Source organism: Mustela putorius, unplaced genomic scaffold (genome assembly GCF_011764305.1).
Source record: "Mustela putorius furo isolate JIRA1106 unplaced genomic scaffold, ASM1176430v1.1 tig00003836_pilon_pilon_pilon, whole genome shotgun sequence".
NCBI classification, from domain to species: Eukaryota; Metazoa; Chordata; class Mammalia; order Carnivora; family Mustelidae; genus Mustela; species Mustela putorius.
In genome coordinates, this window is record NW_025421989.1 from 19464165 (window position 1) to 19485128 (window position 20964).

At 39.4% G+C, this 20964-nt stretch overlaps 1 protein-coding gene across 9 annotated transcripts in view; it reads left to right on the plus strand.

Moving 5' to 3' along the window:
• The window catches only part of ZFX (zinc finger protein X-linked), a 55990-nt gene that overhangs the window by 14749 nt on the left and 20277 nt on the right, over positions 1 to 20964 (plus strand). For 5 of the 9 annotated variants that reach the window (XM_004769158.3, XM_045089418.1, XM_045089419.1 and 2 more), the window contains 2 exons: positions 9297 to 9385; positions 12321 to 12890. In XM_004769158.3, the coding sequence (XP_004769215.1) occupies positions 9325 to 9385; positions 12321 to 12890 (631 nt within the window). In that variant the 5' untranslated portion in view covers positions 9297 to 9324. Of the gene's footprint in view, positions 1 to 759; positions 1551 to 1615; positions 1642 to 9296; positions 9386 to 10642; positions 10698 to 12320; positions 12891 to 20964 lie in introns of those variants that run through there. The other 4 variants (XM_045089416.1, XM_045089417.1, XM_004769159.3 and 1 more) reach the window with 3 other exon arrangements.

Sequence of the window (20964 nt, forward strand, 5' to 3'; positions counted from 1 at the left end):
AATGCTTTACACATTTCTCATTAATGTGCTAACACAGAATTATAGGCTATTTTCTTACAGGATTTAAAATTTTTTTGTGTGTTTATCATTTCAAATTATATGTTTGTGCTTTCTCTCAGTCTCTGCCCCCCCCCCCCATTTTAGATTATTATCTAGTAGTATTTTGCTATCTCCCCAAACTCCTGAAAAGAGCCAGGTTTAGATTCTTTTGGTGAGGTATAAATTGACTGGCTCCCTAACTTTGCCCCAGAGAATGATGGTGGAATTAATGCTGCTGATACTTAACCTGGAGCTGATACTCAGTGGAGCATGCCACTGTTAGTCATATAAGAAGCAGGTGATCCCTCAACATAGGGTTTATAAAAAGAAAAAGAGGAGAAAGCAGGTGTGTTGCAAACCAATCCCTGTGGTGTCTAGCCTGGTCTTTTTTTTTTTTTTTTCCTCTTTTTAATTATGAAAGGATTTAACAAGTTAGAGGTATAAAACATACTACTAATTGCTTTAGCAAAAAATCAGTATAAAAACATTCCATGATTCTGCAACTGTGAATTTACAAATTTTGTTATGGGGCACCTGGGTGGCTTAGTTGGTGAAGCGGTTGCCTTCGGCTTAGTTCATGATCCCAGGGTCCTGGGATGGAACCCCACATCAAGTTCCCTGCTCAGAGGAGAGCCTGCTTCTCCCTGTCCCTCTGCCTGCTGCCCCCCACCCTCGCTTGTGCTCTCTGTCTCTGCCAAAGAAATAAAATCCTAAAAAATTTCTTTTTTGTTATAGTTGTTGAAAAGCCTGGCATTATATTTTTTGCCAGTGTTTAACACATACAGAGAACATTGTTAGTGTCAGTAGAACCTTGTAAACCCAAAGTCCTGTATTTAGGAAAAGCCATAATAAGCAGCATGTGTTCATGTAGGTAAGGGAAAAAGTAGGGTCGTGTTGGTGATCTGGCAAGACAGTAATTTTAAGACGTTTCATAGTTTAAGAATATTTAAAATAGCTTAAAAACTCTAAATCTGTAATACATGGTTTATATAACTAGTTGCCAGAAAACTAAGAAAAGCACTAGCTTGAATGAAGTAACATGAAAACAAGAATGCTTTAATCTAAAAAAAAAAAAAAGACCACCCAAATTCTAATGCATTATCAGAAAGATTTTCAAATATAAGGAGACATTACTCATTAAGAAGGAATTTGATAAGAAAAGTACTTAGTTAACTATGGGAATAATCAGTTCAAGAAATGAATTAAATGCCCAGTTTTGGGAAACATGGCAAGTACAAGAAAAAGGAAAAGGGGAGGAACAGAGTTTCTAATAATACCAGTCTTTCTTCATCATGTACTGTATTTAACAGAGATTGACCTTTTAAAAATGCTGCCCCTCCACATGCAGTTTATTTCCATTAACTATTTCATGTACAATGTAGTTTAAATTAATCTCCCGTTCATATTATGTCAGGAACCTGCTTTTATCCTTCGGTCACATCAAGTGTTTGACATTTTCCCACTCCAGTACACCTGCAACTAAAGGCAGAATACTTCATTAGAGGAAATATGTGAGTAGGATTTCTGTTCAAAATCTCAATAAAGACTAATAAACTATTTAAAAATTATTTTTCAGGACAAAATCAAGAAGAGTGATCCAAAGTGAGTTTTTATACATTATTATTTTTTTTAACTGAAGTGTAGGTGACATACAGTGTTCCTAGTTCCAGTGTATTATATATTATTGTATAGTATATGTGGTACAGTATATTCAGTATATTAAAATGTAGTGACTCAACATTTATATACCTTATGAAGTAATCACCATGATAAATTTAGCTACTATCTGTCACTCTACAAAGTTTTTACAGATCATTAACTGAATTCCCTATTCTGTACATTTTACCTATCTTACTTAATTTATAACTAAAAGTTTGTACCTTTTACATCCTTTCCATTTTGTCCATCCTTCTACCCCCCTACGGTAGATTGTTGTGTAATGAACCTGGATTGACATATTATTAAGCGAATTAAATAGCAATATTTTCATATGCTTTACATAAGAAAAACTAGTTAGAAAGGATATGCATTTCCTAACATCAAGCTACAGACTTAAAGGCCTTTAAAAACTCTAGTGCTTGGTGGTGACGGCACATCAGTACATCTAGGTTCAGAGGGTCCTTTGGCAGCTCTAAGTCTGAGCATGAATAAGGGCTTTGGAAAAATAAGGCATTAAGAAGACTTGTCATTTTAGGACCAGATTTTAATAGATTTTGCAAGTTCAAACTCTTAGACTTTAAACAAAACAGTGAAGTTATTGATTGGCTCGGTTTGGTTCTATGGAAAAAACTGATCTGTAACAAAAGCTTGGCATTGAGATTTTGAGCAAGTGTACAAAAGTTCCGAGTAGGGCAAGGCAAGGAAGGATGACGGGATTCGGGTATTCACAGCAGTAAGCATTTCTCTTCCTCCTCCAATCACAGAGGGTGGGCAAGGTTGTTTGAAAATAAAATATATTATTCTTCAGGAATGGAATTTGAGATAAAGCTATTAGATTAATATTGTTAATTATATACATCTCTTTCCTTAGTTTTTTTTTTTTTTTTAAGATTTTATTTATTTTAGAGCACTCACAGGAGAGCAGGGTGAGAGGCGGCGGGGGGGCGGGGAGAGAACCCCAAGCAGACTCTGAACTGAGGGTGTGGAGCCCAAGGTGGGGCTGGCTTGATGTCACGACCCTGAGATCGTGACCTGAGCTGAAACCAACAGTTGGATGCTTAACTGACTGTGCCACCCAGGCACCCCTCCTTAGTTTTTGAGTATTTGATCTGTCAAGTGTTGGTAAGAGTTGTAACTTGCCACTACTATTAATTTTTTCTTTCTGTCTCATAGTTTTGTTTTTTTTTTAAAGATTTTGTTTATTTATTTGACAGATCACAAGTAGACAGAGAGGCAGGCAGAGAGAGAGGAGGAAGCAGGCTCCCCGCTGAGCAGAGCGCCCCATGTGGGGCTCGATCCCAGGACCCTGGGATCATGACCTGAGCTGAAGGCAGAGGCTTTGACCCACTGAGCCACCCAGGCGCCCCATATTTTCATGTTTTATTTGATACATGCAAATTCTTAATGATTTCAAATTCAAGATAGACTAGAGAACACACACATTTTACTCCCCCCCCCCTTTGAAAATCATATTGAAGAAGCAGAAAAATCCAGAGAAATTAAAAAAAAAACTGACAGGTATGCCACTTGTCATCCAGAATATGACAAATTTCTGGTTGAATAAAGCAATTGAGAATCAAAAAATGGCAGTACCATAGGGAGCTTAGTGAACCTGTAGCCTTTTTCAAAAAGTTGGAAGGACCATCCAGAAATTTCATTCTGCATTATTCCTAGTCTCAGAAGCAGGGATGTCTGAAAGAGCAAGCTGAGGTCACAGCCAGTTAATTAAAGATATGGAAAGCTAAATCATTTACCTATGAGTATAGATGTCTTCTCATGTGGTTTTCCTCCTGAGATAATGCCAGAAATTCAACACTCTGATTTACAGATTGTCCGTAGGAAATTCCATTGTGTGGATACTGTGGGGAGAAAGGGACAGTGCTTTAGGTAGCTTGTAGTTAATCTGAGGGTTATTGGACCTCCCGTACTTGGAAGATGGGATGCTTGTCCCTCATTAAAGGAAAGCCTGGCTGTTTACATGGTTCTTTTCTCTCCCTTGGCCTCATCCTTCTAGACTATAGAGCTCTCAATGTGGTCATAATTTAGATTCATTGCTAGGCATATAGGGATTCTCACTTGAGCTGAGGAAATACAATCCAGTTATCAGAATGTAACTTTAGTCTTGACCTTCATCTACAGATATTAATTGACAATCTAGAAGAATCATGCTTTTGAGGAAAATCAGTCTGAAAGAGGCACCAAATCTAAACACTTAAATAATGAGACAGCAGAGGAGACAGTTTAATTTAGAATATAGAGTTAACTTCAGATCTTCAGAGATATTTGGGAAGATACTGTATCCACCAAAAAAAAAAAAAGAGAGAAAAGATTGCTGTGAAAAAGAAGCTAAGTCTATTTTGATCTTAGAATATGACCTAAAAACTCAGTTGAAGGGGTAAAGATCAAATTAGCTAGCTTAGAGAAAAGAGTTTAGGGGTTTTTAGAATGTAGTTGAAAGAAAATATGAAAGAAAACGCAACATGGAGGCTAGATTTAGGAGTCCTTACATCATATAACAGAAATTCTAATATGAATGAATAGAGAAGATGGGAGGAAATACAAAAACAACAGAAGAAAATTCCTTGAGTTCAAGAAGGGCTCAGGGTTTTTTTTTTTCTTTTGAAGCGATCTCTGTGCCCAACACCGGGCTCGAACTCATGACCCTGTGATCAAGAGTCCCACATGTTAAGACTGAGCCAGCTCAGTGCCCCCCAGAAGGGCTCAAGTCTTTTAATTGGAAAGGCCCCATTGGGTTCTGGATGTAAGAAATCAGAGCTTTGTAGAGAGGTAGCAGTGAAAATAAAGAGGACTTGACAAAAATTTAAGAGTGGCTAGCTTAGAGGCAAACTTAATTTAAGGGCAGAATTGGTAAGAAAAGTGAAATATAATTCCATTAGGTATCTGAAGAAATAATGGCCAACTTCGAACAACATGGGGTAAAAATTAGAAATGTAGCTTAAGAGGGAAGATATTAATTAGGCTTTAAATGTAAATTTTCACCAGTTCCACTTTTGCTCTAAGAAAAATCTCAAGAGTATGTGACTTGATTTCAGGGTCTCAAGTTCGAGCCCCATTTGGGGGTAGAGTTTACTTAAGAGAAAGAAAGAAGAGTTCTCTTAGAAACAGATCTGCTTTTTGCCTTTCTTGCAGCTTGAGCAATTCCATTTGCTGTGTACAGTACGGTTTGGTTCTCTGAGTTTGACTTAGGGAGAGGAACTAGGGTTGAGCCATAAAATTAAAAGGCAGTGAATTTTGGGGAGGCCAAAAGCAGAAAAGTAATTCTTGTATGCGTAATAGCTGCAGAAAGCAAAGTGAATATGTAAGAACCCTGTTAACTTGCTCAAGAAGGGAGATCATTACAATGTCTAGGCATCAAGAGATCCAAGATGGAAATATATTCTTTACCCTAATTTAAGATAGATAAATGCCCTTGCTATACCTGTTAACTTGGTATGGTATTTTTACTGCTTTATTTTAAAGAATGGAAGAAAGTTTTTGTGAATTTGTTGAGTTTTGCTCATCCCATTATTTCCCTTAAAACTGCGTTTTTCTCTTGTGAATCCTTCCACACCATGGTTAGGATCATGATTTTTGCAAGTGGGAAGGGACTGTTTTATTGACCTTGAGGGGAGAATGGGATCGCAGAAGTATTTTTGAGGACATTTGGTAATCAGACAAAATGTTAGTATGTGTTCACCTAAATGGTTAAGAGTATTGGTTCTCTGAACCATTCTGCTTATTTGCCTCCAGATTCAACTCTGGCCTTGGTTTTTGCAGCAGTGGCAGGGGCAATTTCAGTTATGTTATTAGTGCACATTTCCCCACTCTTAGTTTTTCCTAATCCTGAGAACTCTTCTAAGTAGTTTCTGTTCTAAGAACATTGGTTTCATTCTGATTATCAGAATTACTTCTAACCACACAGGGGTTACAAAGTTGAAGGATAGTCCTCTCCGCTTGAAGGTACAAAACGTGTTTTTTCCTGATGTGAATTTTGTAATGACAAAATAGAGTGAAAAATAATCAGTCAAAACTGTTTAATAATTACTGCTCACCTATGTCAAAAATAAGTTGAGTGGATACCCACCACTTGGGCCAGTATATCTGTTAGAAAATAAATGGATAGGATGTAAAATGATGGGAATAATGGCTAATAAGTCTGTTGTGATGGCTGGGGTTAATATTTTCGAGCAGCTGGCATGTTGGGGAACTGCAGGCTTTCTGAGCAAGGGTCAAAGCGGTGCTTGGGAGGATCAGTGTGCAGCAGATGTGACTTGCAGGACCGCCTCCTCAGGACTTGGCCCCAGCCCTCACACGGAACGTGCTTCCTCGTCATTTGTTGTGGGAGTGGCAGAAAGGCCAGTGGAGAGGCTATTTTCATCCCCCGTTCCCGGGGCGGGGGCGGGGGGGGGTGGGGGCGGGGCACGGTGGGGGTGGGTGGTGGGAATCAGGAAATAGGAAGCTCAGAGTAAGCGGTGACGCTGGAAATAGAGAGGGACAGATTCCTGAGAAGTTGTGGAGAAGAAACGGAGAAGGGCTGACAACCTGATTGAATTTAAGCAGGGAAGAAGGAAAAGGCCATAGTGGTCATGTCAGGAGAAAGCAGGGTTCTGTCCTGATGAAAATGTTCCGCAGGCAGTCTGGTGGAAGTAAGTGTTAGGGCTATCCCGAGTATGTGGATTTGGGGACTCCTCTTTGTGTACATGGCAGTTGAAACCGTGGAATAAAAAGAATAAAAGAGGGCTGATCTTTTGGGGCAAGGCTGCAGTAAGGAGTGGGGAGGCAGAGTAACCAGCAGTTGGCAAGGTGGGAAGAGAAATGAGAGAAGGAGAGAATCCTGGAATCCAGGGGAGTGATTATCTGTCAAATGGAAAAGCCAAGGAGGATGAATACCCAGCAAAAGAATTTTTAGTGTGCGGGTTGAGAATTCTTAGAGCTGATGGGCTTGGGTTTTGTAGGGAAACTGGAGAGAGGGCCTTAATACCCTAACCTATTTATTGGCCTCTTAATTGGCTTAATTTTGGAAAGTAGTATGCCATTATGTTTAGAAGATTAATTTACTGTTTATCATTTTGTAATTACATTTTTAGGGGGGGGAAGAGAAAACATTATGGTCAGGGATGATTTTATTATATTTATTTTTATTTTCTAAAGAATTTATTTATTTTTGAGAAAGTGAGAGAACACGAGTGGGGGGCCAGAGGGAGAGGGAGAAGCAGTCTTCCCACTGAGCAGGAAGCCTGACAGGGGGCTTGATTCCAGGACTCAGGACCAACTGAGCCACCCAGATGCCCTGCCAGAGGTGATTTTAATGCGGAGAGAGCAGTTGACAAATTATTTAAAGCGTGTATATTTTCCATTTTTCATAGTTGAAAATATTTTGTTCCTTTTAATTCGAAGCAGTTTGAATAAATAACACAAAACAGGTCCTTCTTTGAAAATGACTATGTCTCAGAGATGACATGTTGAAAATCATTTGTTATATTAATGTTATTTCAGTTTTTCATGGATGTTTAAGAACTATTTATATGTATGTTTAACATCTGAAAATAAGTTATATAAAAATAAATATTGCAACAAGTAAAATCAGTAAAAGGATAAAAGTTCTGTAGAAATTGAGAGGAAGGAGAGATTATTTTTGTGTGTGTGTGTGTGTGTTTGTTTGTTTGAGGGCATTTGGGGTAAAGGTCTAAGCAGAGTTAATAAGGGAAAGGAGTGCCAGGTAGAGGCAACCCTGAGCTCAGTGTAGAGCTGGCATCTTAGTGGGGACATGGGACAGTTTTGTTTGGCTGAAGTGTGTTCCTGAAGTCCTCGGGGGAGGTGGTTGAAGGGAAGGTAGGGGAGAGAATGATGGAAAGGTAGTTTGGGGCTGGAATTCAGAAGATGGCAGGAGTGTGAACTTTATTTGGAAGCAGCCCGAATCCATTAAATATTTTTCAACAGAAGAGTGACATCATCTAGGTGAATCTTTAGAAAAATGACTCTTGGGGCACCTGGCTGGCTCATTCACCATGTGGGACTCATAATCTGGGGGTTGTGAGTTTGAGCCCCATGTTGGTTATAGAGATTACTAAAATAATAAACTTGAAAAATTTTGTACTTTCTGTTATTTGGAATTTTAGTAAGAGGCATTCAGTCCTTATATCACCAGCAAAAAATGATAAATGTAAAAGAAAAATGCATCTAAATAGTACCATTTAGGCTGGATTAGAAAGTGAGAAAGTAGATAAGGAAACCAATGAGGGAGGAGGTTTATGCAGTATTTACAACATGAATAAACCACAATCCTTTATTAGTAATTAGTATTAAATGTGTAGTATTTAATTAGTTAAGATTTTCAGTTTTTAAAGATTTACTTATTTTAGAGAGAGTGAGAGCTTCTGTGCGTGAGCAGTGAGAGGGGGCAGAGGGAGAGGGAATCCTCCAGCTGACTTCCCTGCTAAGTGCAGAGGAGCCCAGTGCAGGGCTTGATCCCCACAACCCAAGATCATGACCTGAGTAGAAACCAAGAGTCAGCTGCTCAATCGACTGAGCTACTTAGGCGCCCCAAGTTTTTTTGTTTTTGTAAGTTTGGGCATAAGTAGAAAAAAGGGAGCATTAAGGTCATTGGGTTGTCATGTAAAAACCCAAGGCAAGTAAGGTTCTTTAGCTGGGTTTCAGAAAGGTCTAGAACCAGGAGCTAAAAAGCTTTTGGTAAACCTCCCCTCCCTACTCCCTCTACTTTATTTCTCCAGGCATTCCGTGGATTCTTTTTTTTATTTTTTTATATGTAAAACTTGTCTCACTAATCTAACCTGAAGTTGGAAAATGGCCTTCCTCATGTCCTGTGTTACAACCAGGGTTGGTAGTGGTGGGGAGAAGACCTTTGTTCATGGTTTCAGATTGTCAGGGATAAGACTTTGATTTTATTATGCTCACAGATGAACTTGTGTTTACTTTTTTTTACCTAGTGCCAGTCACATGTGGCCTGGAGAGCATAAGTACACTGTGGGAATTTACTTCTCTAGATTGGAGGGTCAGTTAAGAGGGGTCAGTGTAAGTTAGGCAGAATGCCCAAGGGGTGGTTTTTTTTTTTAAGATTTTATTTATTTATTTGACAGAGATCACAGGTAGGCGGAGAGGCAGGCAGAGAGAGAGGGGGGGAAGCAGGCTCCCCGCTGAGCAGAGAGCCAGATGTGGGGCTTGATCCCAGGACCCTGAAATCATGATTTGAGCTGAAGGCAGAGGCTTAACCCACTGAGCCACTCAGGCATCCCGGATAAATTTTTTTTTTTTTTAAGATTTTATTTATTTATCAGAGGGGGGGGGGGAGAGCGAGCACAGGCAGACAGAATGGCAGGCAGAGGCAGAGGGAGAAGCAGGCTCCCCGCCGAGCAAGGAGCCCGATGTGGGACTTGATCCCAGGACGCTGGGATCATGACCTGAGCCGAAGGCAGCTACTTAACCAACTGAGCCACCCAGGCGTCCCCCAGATAAATTTTTGATAGGTGTTCATCTCTCATGCAATTTCGAATGTTTCAGAAATGTAAATGTCATGATGAGATTTTTAATACATGATATTAAAAAAGTAATGCTTGGTTTACTTTTTTTTTCTGATTTAGGAACTGTGACTGATGAGAATTAAAGGCCATGGATGAAGATGGACTTGAATTACAACCACAAGAGCCAAACTCATTTTTTGATGCAACAGGTATAACTTGGGTTGTTGTGCTTCCCAACTACCAGATTTGGAGTTGGCTATCAAGTGGACAAATTGCTAGACTCTCACATTGATACTCACACTTGGGTATATTTTTATCCTGTCACGCCTACATTTGTTAAAATGAGCACATCATTATTCCTGTCCTTAAAAATGTCCTCACAACCAGCATTCGTGTTCTTCTCCATAACAGCAGCAGTATCAAAACGCGGGTGCTCCCTTTAATTACTCGCATCTTGCCGAGTTACAGTGCTGAGTCTGGTTATTTCTCCCTTTGAAAATGTTCCTTGCTTACATCTCTTCATTTGATTTCCTCCCTCATAGACGTTCTCTGTTGTCTCATTCTTAGTCTTTAGTAACTTTTAAATTCTTTTCCTTACCCTTAGTCTCTTTTGTCCTGCCCACCAATTAGAATACTGATCAAAAAAATAACATGTGGATTGTATCCTTTCTCTGTTTTCCATTACCCTGAAGGTAAAATATAAGCCCCAGGCCCTTCACATTCTGACCCTATCCTGCTTTTACAACCGTGTCTCTCACAGGGTGACAAAAGGAGCCCTCTGCTTCAGGAAGATGGAGTCTTCCCTCACACTCCAAACTCCAAGGACGATGAAATTCATGAAGTTCTAAAAATAGGAAATAAAATGTTTTTACAGTTTCAGGTTACCCATGATTGCAGTTGTGTAGCATTGTACAATGATTATGCTAGGTTTTATAATGTAAAATGGTTTTTTATCCCACTAGCTAGCCACCCTTTTAAATAAAATGTTGACTGGTTTTCCATTGGACTTAAAATGGTCATATTGCAGTATATTAAATAGTGATTCAGTTTATCAGGAAGTTAAATATTAATAATTTTAAATTTTAATTTTTCCTTCAATCCTCTTTAATCTCTAAATCCAGTAGGGGTATATTTATTTTTCTTAGAATAGTCTTTTAACTTACATTTGGTAACTTCAGTTTGATAATGATAAATGCAAAGGTATAATTCTCTCTTCATTAGAACATGAAGTAGAATTAATGTGCTTGAAAGAGAGACTAAGCTCTTTGGAGAAAAACACACACTATTTAGTAGCTTAATCTTGCCACAAGTGAGCCTAGGTCATTGGCTAAGTGGTAGATTGAAGGGCTGTTGCATTTCAGCCCTGATTGTTAACACTACGGTGTTTGTTTATCTTTGAGCAAGTCACTTAATCTGTCAGGGCCTCCATTTTCATGTCCTAATAATAATGAAACCTCTCATTACAGTTTTTCAGAATACTTCCCATACATTCCCATTTGATCATCACAACAGTCCTGTGAGGTATGCATGGCAGATACTACTGTCCTCATTTGACTGATGAGGAAACCGAAACTCAGAGGTTAAATGACTTGCCCAAGGTCACAAAACGAACAAGTGTCCAAACTGTATTCTCTGATTTAGATTTTATAACCGCTCTTCTTGCCATCAAATGCTCTCATCTTCATGTCTGTGAAATGGAGATTACAATGATCTTTTGCTGATGTTAATATTGAGAATATGGAATATAAATGAGAATAAAGCATTTTGTAAAAGTTCTATAGAAATTAAAGCAAACATACTCTGTATTATTTCTAGATGTGATTAAAATGGATATTAACTGGCTGTAAGATTTCCTACATCTTTTTAATGATTTTTTTTTTGGCCCTTGTTAGTAATTCTTTGTTAAACAAAGCCATATGTCTCTGAGGACCTGGCCAGTGACACACAATTGTTGAGTTAGGCAGCTGCTTGGACTCAGCCTGGTTTGAGTCACTTCCAGAAGCACCAATCAACAGAGTAGCATTTTAGGTTAAGACTTTTATAAAACTTTGCTTTTCTCTAGACCAGGATCCAAGATACTGGATTTGTTTTCTTTTATCCTATGTTTTTGGCATGGATATTTGATTTTGATTCCCATTTGTGGCATTCGTTCAGATTAATATTTACAGCGCACCATAATTGTGCACACTGTGTGATCTTGGTGAAGTCATTTAATCTCAGCGGGGCTTCAGTTGATTCAACCCTCTACCTTTATTCCTTAATTGCAGAGTGGACTAGAGTAAGGTTTCTTATATTTTGAGGAGCTGCCTGGGGGATTGGGTTATAGGGGGACAGGAAGAGGCTGGGCGGAGACTGAATACCCTGGTGAAGTTGGGGCAGGCACCATTCCAACTAACTTTGGCCTCCACCACTCCAGAGCAGCTGCACTTTTATGCATCTCATCTGTCCACAGAGACTCCTTAGCCAGTTGTCTTTTCTCTGTAACTGTGGCCTCCTAGCCCTCTTCTCATTTATGCCCTGATCCTTTTATATCCTAGATTCAGAGGATAATTTCTAAATTTCCACAGTCATAAATGGAGGGTATTGGTGAGATACTGTTCTAGAACAAAGGGGGATAAAAATGGAAGGGGTGAAAATAAAAGAGATACATGAGAGAGGTGGAGAGATGAAAAAATATGAGCTGAGGAGAAAGAGATGGAACAAGAAGGAAAAATAAATGAGAACATATATAATGAAGGAAAATGGTGTATTTGTCGCCTGAACTTGCATTACTTATTTTTATAATCATCCCTTAAGTACCTTTGTATATGGGATTAGCTTTAGTGAGCCCAGAATTTTACTCTGATGATTTTCTGTGTGTGTGTGTGTGTGTGTGTGTGTGAGACTGTCTCGGGTGCCTAATGTTTTCCTGTATTTCCTTATGTGTCAGTTGATTTGGGATGAGAGTAAAAGTTCTTGTATTAAAAATTTATGTTTCTGGTATGATTCAAAAATAGATTCCCTCTTTGATCTGTATTAGTGTTTGAGAAAACTGAGGAGCTAGTCTGTTTTACTGGTAGGAATTAAATAGTTTCTACATTATTTGAGGTAGTCATGCACACCTACATGTGATTTGTGATTTCAGTTTTGTTTTTTTTTTTTAAGGAGCTGATGCTGCACACATGGACGGTGATCAGATTGTTGTGGAAGTACAAGAAACTGTTTTTGTTTCAGATGTTGTGGATTCAGACATAACTGTGCATAACTTTGTTCCTGATGACCCAGACTCAGTTGTGATCCAGGATGTTATTGAGGATGTTGTTATAGAAGATGTTCAGTGCCCTGATATCATGGAAGAAGCAGATGTGTCTGAAACGGTCATCATTCCTGAGCAAGTGCTGGACTCAGATGTCACTGAAGAAGTTTCTTTAGCACATTGCACAGTCCCAGATGATGTTTTAGCTTCCGACATTACTTCAGCCTCAATGTCTATGCCAGAACACGTCTTGACGAGTGAATCCATACATGTGTCTGATGTTGGACATGTTGAACACGTGGTTCATGACAGTGTAGTGGAAGCAGAAATCGTCACCGACCCTCTGACAACGGACGTCGTTTCAGAAGAAGTACTGGTAGCAGATTGTGCCTCTGAAGCAGTCATAGATGCCAATGGGATCCCTGTGGACCAGCAAGATGATGACAAAAGCAACTGTGAGGACTACCTTATGATTTCCTGTAAGTCTTGGGGTACCGTGATTGTCAAAGGTATTTTTGAAGGCTGTCTTTCCTAACTTACATCAGGGGTGAAATTTTTCTCGACTTCTATAAAATTAAAGTAAATCTCATAGATCTACCTGCATTGTTTCAGTGTGGAGCCTATAAGATAACCCAAAATTAAGAAAAGTGAAATGGTGCAGAGTAAAGAGGCGTTTCTCTATAAGGACACAATAGAAAGATGAGATTTCTTCAGTCTAGAAAGACAAAGATGGAAAGGAGTAGAACTGAACTTTCTGAAATCATGAAGGATGTGATTAGGCTGTTATGAGCCTTTATTAGAATTAGGAATCCTCTTGAAACTAAAAAGGAGTTCAACTTGGAAAAAAGTGTATAATCAAACTAACATTCTTGTATATGGATGCACAGTGCTACTTATGTACTACTTACGTACTTACCCTACTTACATGTGAAATGCTATTTCTGTAACAGCATGGAAAAGAGCTCTGGCATAGTATTGAAACTTTAAATGATTCCAAAACGTGATTTCAAGTATGATGGACTCATAGTAGGTTATTGAAGAAAGTAAGGTGTTTTGGAATACACTTGAACATTTCTAACTTAACGTCTGGAAGGATAGCTGTATCTTTATACAACCTGTTTCTTGGTACCACTTTCAAAGATAAAATCCTCAATTGGATAGACCACAGTTCTGACCCAGTATGGGGATTCTTGTGCCTTTAGGAACTAAACGTCAAACAAAGACTCACAGACTATTTGCTTATATAAATTCACAAGACTGTTTGCTTTGCTTGAATACCCGTTACAATAGAGGAATTTCACATAACATATATTGGAGTCCACCAGCATTTTAAGAAATACTTTTTAAAAGCTCCCGATTTTGGAAATTGAGAATTCTTTGTGTGAAGAGGAAGAAAACGCCTTCATTTGAACACATGTGTTTGGTTTCCCTACTCTGTGTTAGACATTGTTGTAAGTAGTGCAGATATGGATAGGTGATAAATAAAAAAAATACATAAAACCACTGTTGCTAGAGAGCTCACAGCCTATTGCAGGAGAGAAAGAGAGATTGCCCTGTGATGCAGAGACATGACCAAGTTGCTGTGGAGACCAGGTGGAGTTGCTGACCTGAGCTCAAGGACGAGTTCTAGTTTTTACCAGGTGAAGAAGGGCACGAGTTGGGAGACATTCGAGGCAAATTGTATAGAATGTTTAAAAAGAAAAAAAAAAAAAAAAGTCCTGGCTGTTTCTGGGAATGATGGGAACTTTAGGAGGTACTTGTATATCTTTGGGTACTTCTTGGTGAATTCATTAGAACAAATTTCTTGAAACAGAATTGCTAGATCAGAGGATATACACATTTATAAGTCTGGTGATATTGCCACAATATTCTGCCCAATAATAATTCCCCCACCAGGTTTATGAGAAGATCCATTTCCCTACACAACTGACCAACACGGTATTATTTTCCTTTTTAGTTTCTGCCAATCTCACAGGGAAAAATATGATAGCCATTTGAAGTTTGAGTTTATTTTAGCAAGATAATTTTGATAGTGATACAGAATAAGAATAGATGAGGGAGAGACTGGTGGTGGAGGTTAGTTGAAATGGTTCATTTATGAGATAAAGAAGATCCTAAGTGCCTTCATAGGAATGGGGATGAAAGGGGGAACTGGATTCAAGAGTTCAGGAAGTAAAATGAATGGGATTTGGTGACAGATATAATAGGGGTGGGGAGCTGAGGGAGAAAAAAATTCATGGAGGAGCCTAAGATTTCTGCCTTGGGGAATTGAGTGCCTGGCCATGCTGTTACCCGAGAGGTGGAGAGAACATGATTTAGGACCTGTTAGAAGTTAGAGTTGCTCGCTGGGGTCAATCTAATGGATGTTTTTTCTAAGCAGTTGCTAATAGGATTTGCTGCCTTTTTTTTTTTTTTTTTTTTTTAAGATTTTATTTTTTTATTTGAGAGAGAGAGATCTCAAGTAGGCAGAGAGGCAGGTGGAGAGAGAGGGGGAAATAGGCTCCCCGCTTAGCAGGGAGCCCGATTCGGGGCTCTATCCCAGGACCCTGAGACCATGACTTGAGCTGAAGGCAGAGGCTTTAACCCACTGAGCTACCCAGGTGCCCCTGGAATTTGCTGCTTTTGAGAGGGTTTGTGGCTAGAGGAAGAAATTTGGGACAACAAAATACAGAGGGTATCCCGTATGGAAATGGGTGGTGGTTCCTCAGAGAGTGCTTGCAGAATAACAAGTATGGGTCCTTTAGATATTCAGTAAGTATATGGAGAGGAGCGCATGAAAATCAGAAGGTTTGGGGAAGTGGAGGAGAAAATCTTTAGACCTTTTTAATACTGTTAAAGATGAAAAGAATTTCTAGAATGTCATCACTGAAAGGAGATAGTGGACCTGTTTCTTTGAGCAATTAGGAGGTCATTTGTATCTTAATTAAAATAGTTTCAATACAGCATGGGGCAATGGAGAGGAAATAGAAGAGCTGAACGGTAATGGATTGAGAAGTTGGTGGAAGTGAAGTAGGTGAAGCGATTTGTATAAATGGCCATTTTGGTCGGGAAGGGACAGAAGAAGCAAGAGTATAGCTTTTGATGTTTGGTTGGATAGTGAAAGTGTATTGAGTATATGTATTGTCTTATATGTGCAGGATACAAACCATTGGATAGAGAGACTAAAGATAAGGGAAGGGTTACCAGGGGTTACCAGATGGAGCAATTCCAGAGAAGGAGGAGGGAATAATGAGGTCCAGGGTAGCCGTGGAAGGCTGCTGGGTGAGGTCTAGAGAAGAAGAGGGACTACCTTCTCTGAGACAGAGGCAGTAAAAGGAGCTTTAGAATATTGGGAACAGGTACCTGGCTGGCTCAGTTGGTAAAGCATGTAAAAAAAATTTTTTTTTTTAAAATCATGTAGCTCTTAATCTCAGGGTTGTGAGTTTGAGCCCCACAATGGGTGTAGAGATTACTTAAAAATAAAATCTGTTAAAAAGGTAAATAAAGGGATGCGTGGGTGGCACAGTCAGTTGGACATCTGCCTTCCACTCAGGTCATGATCCCAGGGTCCTGGGATTGAGTCCTGCATTGGGCTCCTTGCTCAGCGGTGAGCCTGCTTCTCCCTCTGCCTACCACTCTCCCTGCTCGCTCTCTCTGACAAGTAAATAAATTTTTAAAAATAATTTAACTAAATAAATTAAAATGTTGAGAGCTATTTTCTTTGTGCGGCAAATTCATCTGCCAATATGTGATGTACAGAGATTGGGTGGAAGGCTGAAGAATAGAGGTGACAAGTTGAAAAGCCTTAGTCTTAAAGGGAGGGACCAGGGCAGGAAGTTTAAGAACTTACAGGATAGATTATTTAGCTGCATCGAGGGGCTGGCTGAGATTGGGAGTCTTTAGTTTGTATGTCAGATGTGCCATTCAGTGTGAAAACACCATTTTGAAATACCACTACCAGATTTTCTGTTGTAAGACCAGGCAGCCCAGAGGCAAGGCTGAAGAAAGTAAGGAGTTGGATTCATCGTACTTTATGAGGGCAAAGGGCTAAAAGGATCTGGTGAAATATTTAGGAGACAGCACTCTTGGTTCTCCTTGACTTCCCTTTTCATTGAAACTTGTTTGCTAAGGAGTAAAATGTATAACATTGGTTTGACCTGTAGCTTCATACTACCTCTTGCCTTCATTACTCTTTCAGGAAGTTCAGCCCTCCAGGAATGTCATTAAAAAAACCTCCCAAAAGTTGATTTAGTAAGGGTTGACATAGTATACTAGATTCTTTTTTTCTTTATTAAGATTTTATTTATTGAGAGAGCACATGAGTAGGGGGAGGGGCAGAGGGAGAAGCAGACTCTCCACTGAGCAGGGAGCTAGACACAGGGCTCATTCCAGGACCCTGAGATCACGACTGAGCTAAAGGCGGATGCTTAACCAGCTGAGCCACCCAGAGACCCCAGTATACTAGAATACACCGTATTGCAGAGTCCAGACTTACAGAATTTTCATTAAAAATCTTACAGTCCGGGGCGCCTGGGTGGCTCGGCTCAGTGGGTTAAGCCGCTGCCTTCGGCTCGGGTCATGATCTCAGGGTCCTGGGATCGAGCCCCACATCGGGCTCTCTGCTCAGCAAGGAGCCTGCTTCCTCCTCTCTCTGCCTGCCTCTCTGCCTGCTTGTCATTTCTCTCTGTCAAATAAATAAACAAACAAACAAACAAACAAATAAATAAATGAAAAAGAAAAAAGGAAAACTCCCTCTTTAAAAAAAAAAAAAATCTTACAGTTCTCTTTCTTTTGGTCCCTGGGTTTCTGCTATTTTATATAGATTTTAATGTTCCTTAAAAAGCAAATAAGGGTGGATACAAACTGTTATTGTTATGTATTTTTATATATTTTATGTATGTATATAAGTTAACAATACAGTGATAGTTTTTCTTTTCTTTTTTTTTAAAGATTGATTTATTTACTTCAGAGATAAAGAGAGTATGTGAGTGGTGGGGGGCGGGCAGAGGGAGAGAGAATTCTTAAGCAGACTCCCTGCTGAGCACAGAGCCTGATATGGGGCTCAGTCCCAGGACCCTGAGATCATGACCTGAGCCAGAATCAAGAGTTGGCCGCTTAACCGACTGACTGACCCACCCAGGTGCCCCTATTCCTTTCTTTTTAAAATAGAATGTCACATCCAAGCTTAAAGAATACAGAACACACACACCACACACACACACACACACACACACACACGTGTGCATGCATAACCTAATCCCTCTATATTACTATAATGAAAAGGTTTGATTACTTTTATTTAAAAAAATTTTTTTAAAGCACTATTTATTTATTTTTGGGAGAGAGAGAGAGAGACAGCATGAGTGGAGGGGCTGAGGCAGACGGAGAGAGAATCCCAAGCAGACTCCATGCCAGGCCGGGAGCTCGACACAGGGCTTGATCTAATGACCTTGAAATAATGACCTGAGCTGAAACCAAAGTCGGATGCTTAGCCAGCTGCGCCATCCAGGTGCCCCTGATTGCTTTTAAGTTGGGTTTAGGGATGGGGACTTTGGAGGGGGTGATGGTGCCTTTTGGTAGTATCTGTTGTTCTTTTGCAGATAACTTCATTCATTTTTCCTCCATTCCATACCACCATCCCTTTTCCTTTCAAAGTATTGTCATGTTAAAAATTTTAATTTACTACTGGCTTTGGAACAAACCAGTTGAATGCTTTGGAATTAACATTTCTCCTGTTTCTGCCTCCCAGTACTGCATTTCAGTTTAAAACCAAAATTGATTTCAGAAGTTTAGGATTGAAAAAGGCTTTGTGGTAAGCATATAGGGGAACTATGGTCTGATTTTCTCCATGATAGAGAACGCAGAGATGCTGTTACTAGCAGTCAACTTCAGTGCATTTCATAAAATGATGAGAGATAGTAGTAGTATCTCTGAATTCCTATGATACTTATTTACCTCACTGGTCAGAGAACATGAACAGACATCTAAATACTCTTCAAAAATTTCAGTAAGTCATTAGATCTAAGAGCCTAATAAACGGCTTTTAATAAAGTCTTTAGTGTCTACCCTGGCAGATTTCTTCCCTCTGAAGGTCTCATTTAAAATGATGACAAAGGGGTACATGGGTGGCTCAGTCGTTAAGCATCTGCTTTCGGCTCAGGTCATGATCCCAGGGTCCTGGGATCAAGCTCTGCATCGGGCTCCCTGCTCAGCGGGAAGCCTGCTTTTCCCTTTCCCACTCCCCTGTTTGTGCTCCCTCTCTCGCTGTGTCTCTTTCTGTCATATAAATAAAAATATTTTTAAAAAACTAAAATGATGAGGAAGTAGCAATCCTCATTCTTTACAGTGTCCTGATGGTGTATATAGACACAAATGTTCTTTGTCACACTAGAACTGCCTTTGAGGCCAGGATGACCTCCTTATGTCATCTCTGTAGTCTAGACATTAAGATTGCTTCTGAATTTGATGGTCTTTGTCTTGAAAATAGGAAGTACCCACTGCCTCTTAGTTATTGATATATCTTCTTCATCAAACCTTATGCCTGTTAGTGTGAAATAAATATTAGTTGAATATACGAAGGCTATAGCTGCAAGTTTGTAGGCATTGTGACACACTGAAGGTATTAATAATTCATTTCTTCCCTATCAAAAGCTGTTGGTTCTCACTTGGTTCTGGTTAGGCTAGATACGGTGGTACCGCTTTAGAGCACTTAGAGAGCTTTCTGGGTCTCTGAGGTGGAATGTTTGAGTCATCCATGTGTTAACCAAGTTGTTTTTTAGTTCTCTTTTAATCTGAGACAGCTGCCAGACATCCCTGATTTCTTTGCAGTGGTCTCCAGCCTCCTGGAGTTTCACTTTGCAGCTGTGTAGTCAAGATGCTATTTTGTCCAACATCAATTTGTACAATAGGGAAAGCTGGAGAAGATCTGGTGATGATGAGTCAGGCGCTGCCTTACGACAGCTGCGTGCAGCCAAGTATTCTCTGGGTGCCTCTGGTATTACCATGAGCGATGAGAAGTCACTCTTTCGATCTTGTTGACATGTCCCATGTCTTTTAATTAGAACAGTTAGAAGAGGAACAGGAGTTAGGTATTCTTTCTAATCCTAGATTCAACTTAAGTGTTGAAGTAAACTTTTTTTGGTAACAGTTTTGACACATGTAACAGCGTGTAACACGTGCCAGACTGTTTGCCCATTGGAAGTGTGCAATTCGGTGGTTTTTAGTGTGTTCACTCACTTGTGCAGCCATCATCAGACTTTAGTAACTTGTAGTTACCCCAAGGAGAAACTTCATACCCTTTAGCTATCACTCCCATCAACCCTCTCTGCCCCTTCCATATCTAAGCAACCCCTAATCTGCTTTCTGCCTGGATAGATTTGCCTGTTAGGGGTATTTCCTATAAACAGAATCCTGTAATACATGATCTTTATGACTGGCTCTTTTCACTTAGCAGAATGTTCTCAGCATTCATCCGTGTTGCAGCAGGTGTCAGTGCTTCATTCCTTTTTATTACTGAAGATTATTCCTATCTTTCTCGGTGTACGGGGTATATGTTTTAGTCCATTTGTAAGTTGTTTCTACTTTTTGGCTGTTGTAGCTATGATTTTAACATTTGTATTCAAGTTTTTGTGGACATACATTTCATATGTGGAATTGCTGGGTCATATGGTAACTCTTATGTTTACTCTTTTAAGGAAGTGCCAGCGTGTTTTCCAAAGGGGCTACACCATTTTACATTCCCACCAGCAGTGTACGGGGGTTCCAGTGTCTCCACACCCTTTGTAGCACTTGTGAATACTGTTTTTTGTTTTGTTTTGTTTTTGTTTTAATCCTAGCCATCCTGGTGGATGGGAAGCAATATCCTGTTGTGGTTTTGATTTGCATTTCTGTGATGATTAATGATGTCAAGCAGTTTTTCATGTGCTTATTGGCCATTTGGATATATTCTTTGAAGAAATGTCTTTTCAGATGCCTTGCTCATTTTTAAATTGAGTTACTTGCCTTTTTATTATTGAGTTGAAAGAATTTTTTGTATATTCTAGTTACAAGTTCCTTACAAGATAAATGATTTACAGGTATGTTGTCCCATTCTGTTCGTAGTCTCCACTTCCTTGATAGTGTCCTTTGATGTACAAAAGCTTTAAATAATGATAAAGTCCAATTTATACATTTTTCTGTTGCTGTGCTTTTGGTCTCCTATTTAAGAAACTGCTTCCTCTTCCAAGGTTATGAAGATTTACACCTGTGTTTCCTTTTAAGAGCTTTATAGCTTTGGTTCTTGTATTTAGGCCTTTGATCCATTTTGGGTTTATTTTTGTGTATGATGTGAGGTAGATAAGGAGCTAACTTCATTCTTTGGCATGTGGATATTCAGTTGTCCCAGCACCATTTGTTGAAAAAACAATTCTTTCCCCATTGAATGTCCTTGGCACTCTTGTTGAAAATAATTGACTGTAAATGTGAGGGGTTTATTTTTTGGACTTTTAACTCTGTTCCTTATACTAGTTCCTTATACTATGCTTATACTAGTTCCATGCTGTCAGGAGTGCCTTGTGAATTTGCAAAATTTAGTAT